Genomic DNA, 6,566 nt, shown 5'->3' on the forward strand with positions numbered 1-6,566 from the left:
TCGTCCATTTGAACGTCCTGTACTGCGCCTATGATCATGGCATGAGCTACATATTCGAAAACATGATGCAGATTGCGCTGTGTCGATGAGTGTTTTTTGTTACTAACGAGATGACATGCATTTTGGAAAATAACAGTAAAAATCAGTTGCCTAAATGTATACAGTCGGAATCAGTTCCAAAGCTAGAGGGCGTACAACGTATTGAAAATCTCCCAACAATGAGGTAATTTTACAAGAAAAATCACAACCCATGTGCAATTGTGGATGTGCTCAGGGAAAAGAAAATCAATGGGGAAATGGAGTTGGAGATGTGGGAAAATGGGATGACCCATCAACAGATACCAGTGAGCAGTGACATCCATAGAAGGACTTTCCGAACCTTTTCTCTCTTTACTGCAGGCATTGAGAGTGAGAGAGAGAGAGAGTCCCCACAACTGTCTGTCCCCGCTGCTGGACAAAACTGCTACCGCCAATAATATTTGGGACCTTGTAAACGAGACAACCCTACCTTTTCCTCTTCTTTCTGATCCCTCCTCTGTGAAGTCTTACCAACCCTCTCTCAGTTTCAAGTAATTTTGATATATATTCAAGCTTGTGTGATTTCCACCGTTCGTATATTACCGCTTCCCTTTTTATTTTCTTTACCATTGGTATTAACCCATCTTCACTTCTCCAAGCCCTATTCCGAGTTCCTTTTACTATATTCTACTCTCTCTCTCTCTCTCTGTGCATGAGTTCTTCCAAGCCAAGCATTTAATATATTCTGTTTAAGGGTATCACCAGTCTCAGGAACAAAGGAATATATCGTGCGATGGATATGCGGTCTCCTGCTGCTGTTTCTTTGGGGTAACATTTATTACGATTGTTTTGTTAGTATCATCACTATGGAATGTTGGTCACCTAGGTGGGAGAGAGATATAGACACAGAGAGAACTTAACGCATATACTTCAACGGCTGCTCGGCTGAAATGGAGAGGTTTCAGGGACCCATTAATTCCTGTGTATGTTACTAATGTTCATTCCTTCCCTTTTTTTCTTGAGTCCCTTGATCTCTAGAATCAAGAAATGGACCGCATTTACCTCTCAGAATGCTCGTATTTAATGCACCATGTTTCTTTTCCTGGATATAGTAACATATTCGACACTGTTTTCTGTCTCGATATTTTGTTCTCGTTCACTCTTGTTTCTCTTTCATTATAGAGACGGGAACCCCCACCCATTAACATTCCATGATCTTTTTCCCTGCTTGCTTTGGAGCTTGAGTTTGAAAGATCAGAAAATTTTCCCTCATTTTCTTCTCTTTCATAATATTTCTTTTCTGGGTTTTTTGCTTTCCTGCAGTTCTTTGGGGAACATTCAGACGCAGCTTGTCTAGAGCAAGAATTTGTCCTTTCAGAAAGCTTGAAATTTGAGGAACAAGAACCACAATTTTCAACCCCAATGTTGGAAGAGAAAATGCCATTTCTTCAGATGCTACAAAGTGTGGGATCCCCTCACTTTTTGCCTTACAGGGAGCCCAACTTTCAGACACTGTTGAGATTACAGCACCTTAAGAAGCCTTGGGACGGTTACACCTACAACATCCCTGAAATGGAAAGCCAAATTCACGCTCTAGAGCTCGAGAGCTGCGTCACCCATGACATAGTGGAGCTGCATTCTCCTGTCAAATCCGTGACCATGGACCTCCGACAGCCGCATTCAGCTTCATGTCTCGAGGCTACCGTGAGCTCAGAGTGCAACCAAGAACCCAACCATTACATAGAATTAGGCGCCTCAGCTGGCTCTCCACCTCCGTGGCCAAAACCCCCGCCACAGTCCTGGCCTAAACAGACCCACCTCCCCAAATCTCTTCCACTCGCCCGGGAACGAAGAAAGCGAAAGCGGACAAGGCCGACCAAGAACCAAGAAGAAGTAGAGAGCCAGCGCATGACCCACATTGCCGTGGAACGCAACCGTAGACGCCAAATGAATGACCATCTCAACGTCCTCAGGTCCCTAATGCCAACCCCCTATATTCAAAGGGTAATCAATCATGACATGAGTTTGAAGCCATTCTAAGTTCCATTGTTATATAATCTTGAATTTCATATAATTTAATGTACATTTTTCGAAAGATTTAATATTTCTGCGTTTTCCTTGAAAGGGTGACCAAGCGTCTATTATCGGAGGTGCAATAGACTTTGTGAAGGAACTGGAGCAGCTACTCCATTCCCTTGAAGCACAGAAGAGAATGAGAAAAAATCAGGAAGGCGGCGAGGGCTCCGGCGCTATGGATGCACCATCCAACGGCCTGTTTATGTCTCCCCAATGTAGAAATGCGTCGACGGAGGAAGGCCACCGTGGGGAAGAAGTGAAGGCGGAGAACAAGTCCGAGGAGGCGGAGATTCAGGTTACTGTGATTCAAACACATGTGAACCTGAAAATTCAATGCCAAAGGAAGCCGGGGCAGTTGCTGAAAGCCATTGTTGCACTGGAGGAACTTAGGCTGACAGTTTTGCACCTCAACATCACCTCCTCAGAGTCCTCGATTCTTTACTCTCTCAGTCTCAAGGTATTGTTCTTTTCGAGTTTAATTTCAGTCTTTCTTGCTTTGTCTTTTATTAGTCAACCATTCTGAGACTTGAAGAGATCAAACCTAGATAGCAGTAGGCCGCTAGCACCAGTCCTCTTTTGGTTTTTCTTCATTTTGATCAGTACTTTACATTACACCATTGTTCATTTGGGTGTGATTTTGGTGGCTTTTACTGCACAGATAGAGGATGAGTGTAAACTGGGATCTGCAAATGAGATTGCATCCGCAGTACAACAGATATGGAGCTTTATCAGCAGGAGCTGATTGTTGAAAGAATCATCGCAAATATAGAGGCAGCTGCCTACATTACTCGGATAAAGAAGGAGTACTTTGGGAGAAGAAAAGGAAATTAATTTTTTTTTTTTTAAAATGAAGAGAGATTATGGGGATGGGATATGGAGGCCGGAGAGGAACCAGATTCCGTCGTCCCTATCTTCTAGGCAGTGAGTTGTACCGCAGACGGCTCGGGACAGAACCAGATAATGTTTAATTATAATGTTTGTTCCGATATTTTTAATTTAATTTCTATATAATTTTGATTTTATTTGTTTTCACTCATTCGTGGAATGAAAAATTCTTCTTATCATCCTCACACTTTACACATCATACTAATTTTAATTTTTTTTTATTTTTTCTTTAATAAATATGTAGTGTGTAGATGATAAATAAAATAATTTAATTAGTTTAATAAGAATAAAATGAAATAAAAAATAAAAAATAATAAAAAATAATATTTTAATATATAAAATGTATGATATAGGATGATGTGTAGCATTCCTCTCGTGAAATTTAGGGTTCGATGTTAGGGAATGGTAAGGTTTGGTTTTTTGTACCATTGACCAATCTAACATAAAAGTAAGGAAAATGTTAACATAATATAGGGTAGGTTTGGCGGCTAAGATGAAATAAAAATTTTATCTTATTATTATAATTTTTTAAATTCTTATATAAAATATGATAAATAATATAATTTTTTTAAATTTTGATTTAACTTTTTTAAATCTCAAAATAATAATAATATTAAAAAATAATATTTTATTCAACTTTTAATTTTTATCTAAAATTAAAAATTTTCATTTCATCATCCAAATCTAGCCGTGGAGTTATACTCAGAAAATCTTATTAATTCAATGTAATTGGTAATCAGTCGGTGACACATCATCAATATGATAATATGGTTTGACTTTGATTTAAACTTTTGATGGTGAAACAATCACATATATAAAATTTATGTAGTAAAACTTGTAGAATATATGACATGAGACTTGTTATAAATATAAAAAAATTATATAAAAATAAATTTATAAATTGACATGATTTCACGTGATGGGTTAAATTTATTTTATATTAAAAATAAATTTACAATCTGACGTATTGTATTAAGTCACATTAATATATAGATTTATTTTTATATAATTCTTTTTGGTTAAAGTATTTCTAATATGACATTACCCTAAAAGTAATATTTCAGGTTGACGTTTGGTTTAAGATATTGAAGGTGTTAGGGCTAATTAATTCACATTTAATTCAAACTCATACACAAAATTAATAAATTAGTATTAAAGAAATATATTTTTAAAATAATAATACTCTTTATCTTAAATTTTATCATTTTTGAAACTTCTCATTTGATGTGTTATATTTCAAATGATTTAATATGTTAACAAATTATTAAATAAAAAAATTAGTTAAAATATACGCATCAATCCATATGATATTAGGCTACAAAATACGAAGAAAATAAGATTTCTCCTACTTCAGTTGAAGTACATGATGACAACATAGATTTCCTCGTTTTTACATGCATAATTATTAATGCATGTCCATGGGTCCCCATCTTCTCTTTTAATCACGAGAACCTTTAACCTGATTTACAAACTTTTTCAAGTGTTCATAGAATAGCTTGAGATGATAACGTTAATGGCAGAGGAGTGACGTGGCAAAAGAGTCGTTGAATAGAAGGGCAATGCTTTGACGAGATAGCCCCTGCCCAAGTCAAATGGTGATGAGCGAAGGGTTGCAAATGCTGCTGCCAGTGCCAATAGCCATTTGCCAAACACCTTCCAGAGACAGAGAGAGAGAGAAAGAGAGAGTGATCTGGGAAAGAGAGCTGCAAAAGTGTGCAGAATAAAAAGGCGCATATATCCATGCATGTGCAAAAGTATTCCAATGAGAGACAAATCACTCTCCTTTAGTCAATTTTTATTTTTATTTTTTTGAATTTTCTTTTATGGGCCTTCGCTTTTACCCTTTTTACAGCTTTCTTTCTTTTTTTAAAATTCTCTTCTATTTTCTCAAAAGGTCAGTCCCAATCCAACAAACCATATCGGTGTATGTTGGGGACCCATTTTACTGTCGTATGAGCTCCATGATAACAACCTCCCTTCTTTTGTCTCTTCTGCCAGAAACAGCCTTTCTCCCTGTTTCTAAATTTGATCTATGTCGATCGGCCTGCCTCTCTCTGATAGCTGTCCAAAGCTGTTTTCTTCTCTGGGTTTAACTAGTTTTGCTGTTGCTGCTTCTAACTCATACAAAAACATTCATTAATCTGGCCCTTTATACCCTTAATCACACCAAGACATCTGTGTTTTTTTTTTTTTTTTTTTTCAGAAATTAAGAAAAATATTGCTTTATATTTTAAGGGGGGGAAAAAAAACAACCTAAAATATATCCATTCATAAAACCAAAATGTTATAAATTTCCCAAAGATGCCACGGCAGTTAAAATCAGCATCCACCCCATGTAGGGTTGGATGTTGGGGTTGATGCCCCCCAAGATCCCACTTCACCCATTTGGGGGTTGCCGTATGCCAAAGGGCAACACCCTTTTTAAAACTATTATTTTTATTTTTTTAATATAAAATCATGAGCTTTTTTATCTTTGTTTTATAATTTTATTTTTATTTTTTGTTTTCTTAAATTTCAAATCATGAGTGCTTTAGTTTTCGTCATTTTCAATATATTTTTTTCCTAATTTCTAATTTCTCGAATTTAAATGAGTCTTTTTCAGTTGTAAGAGCACTCACAGTGAATTTTATAAAACCTATTATTATGTAAAATTTAAAGGTAAGTTGTCTAAAAGGTGCATCCATCGGATGCTGCATTTTATTTCTATTTTTCATTTTTGTATAGTATTGCCGCTAGATGCAGAAGAAACTGTACACAAATGTAAACATATTTTTATTTGTTTTCTATCTCTTCTTGTACTTTTTCTCTCAAATTAATTTCTCTTATTTTCTCCCATAAAATATTAAAAGGTATAATATTAAAATGATATAAAGAAAAAATAGATAAACTGATGTATAGTATATTGTAAAAGTCAGTATGTAAAATAGAAAAAGTGATATTTGATGATGTATTTTAAAAGATAAGATGAAAAATCTATTGGGAGTGCTCTAATTGGTTGCGGGACAGTCTATTTAGGTTATTCTTTATAGTAAATGAAGGGCATTTTGCTTCCCTTAATTTCTTTGTATATTTTTAGATTGCGTTTGGAAGTTGAGTTAAACTGAGCTCAACTGAGTTATTTATAAATAATAGTGAGTTGAGTAGGTGGAATGAGTTATGTGAAGCCTATCTAAAATGAGTTTAGATGTTAAAATGAGTTTATTAGTATTTATTGAAAATTGAAAAAAGTTGTAGGTCCTATGTATAAAGATGTATTGAATTGAAAAGGTTATAGTTTCCACGTGTAAGGAGGTTTTAAGTTGAAATGAGTTTAGTAATTTGAAATTTGAGTATTTGGATGTTAGACCTAGTTTAAAATTAGACTGAACTAAGTTGATCTTAACTGAATTTTGCAACCAAACGAGGCCTTAGTTCATATAAACAAATTATTCTTGCCTGCCAAATTTTAAAATAACTTCCTTAACAAACCAAGAATTTTTGATAATTTTTTCTTAGAAAATATTAACTCTATATGATGATGGTAATGATTGGAATATTCTGTATGGATGTGGTAGTGGGAGATTATCTTTGTCATATAGAGTTTGCTG

General features: G+C 35.2%; 1 protein-coding gene across 2 annotated transcripts; it reads left to right on the top strand.

The window, feature by feature from the left end:
• Nucleotides 1-531: 531 nt before the first annotated feature.
• LOC122300087 (transcription factor bHLH67-like) lies at nucleotides 532-3,124 on the top strand. 2 transcript variants are annotated; one of them, XM_043110477.1, is made up of 4 exons: nucleotides 532-1,001; nucleotides 1,342-2,022; nucleotides 2,144-2,551; nucleotides 2,753-3,124. In XM_043110477.1, exons 1-4 carry the CDS (start codon nucleotides 969-971, stop codon nucleotides 2,834-2,836), a joined length of 1,206 nt encoding a protein of 401 aa, XP_042966411.1. In that variant the 5' UTR covers nucleotides 532-968; the 3' UTR covers nucleotides 2,837-3,124. The 2 variants fall into 2 exon arrangements, with proteins under 2 accessions (XP_042966411.1, XP_042966412.1); XM_043110478.1 differs by having other exon boundaries at nucleotides 533-846.
• Nucleotides 3,125-6,566: the final 3,442 nt, after the last annotated feature.

The sequence above is a fragment of the Carya illinoinensis genome, chromosome 2, assembly GCF_018687715.1.
Source record: "Carya illinoinensis cultivar Pawnee chromosome 2, C.illinoinensisPawnee_v1, whole genome shotgun sequence".
Classification (NCBI taxonomy): domain Eukaryota; kingdom Viridiplantae; phylum Streptophyta; class Magnoliopsida; order Fagales; family Juglandaceae; genus Carya; species Carya illinoinensis.

Coding starts and splice junctions, on each gene's coding strand:
- LOC122300087 (XM_043110477.1), top strand. CDS start 969: ATGGAGAGGTTTCAGGGACCCATTAATTCCTGT. Junction 2,023..2,143: donor CAACCCCCTATATTCAAAGG/GTAATCAATCAT, acceptor TTTCCTTGAAAG/GGTGACCAAGCGTCTATTAT. Junction 2,552..2,752: donor TTTACTCTCTCAGTCTCAAG/GTATTGTTCTTT, acceptor TTTACTGCACAG/ATAGAGGATGAGTGTAAACT.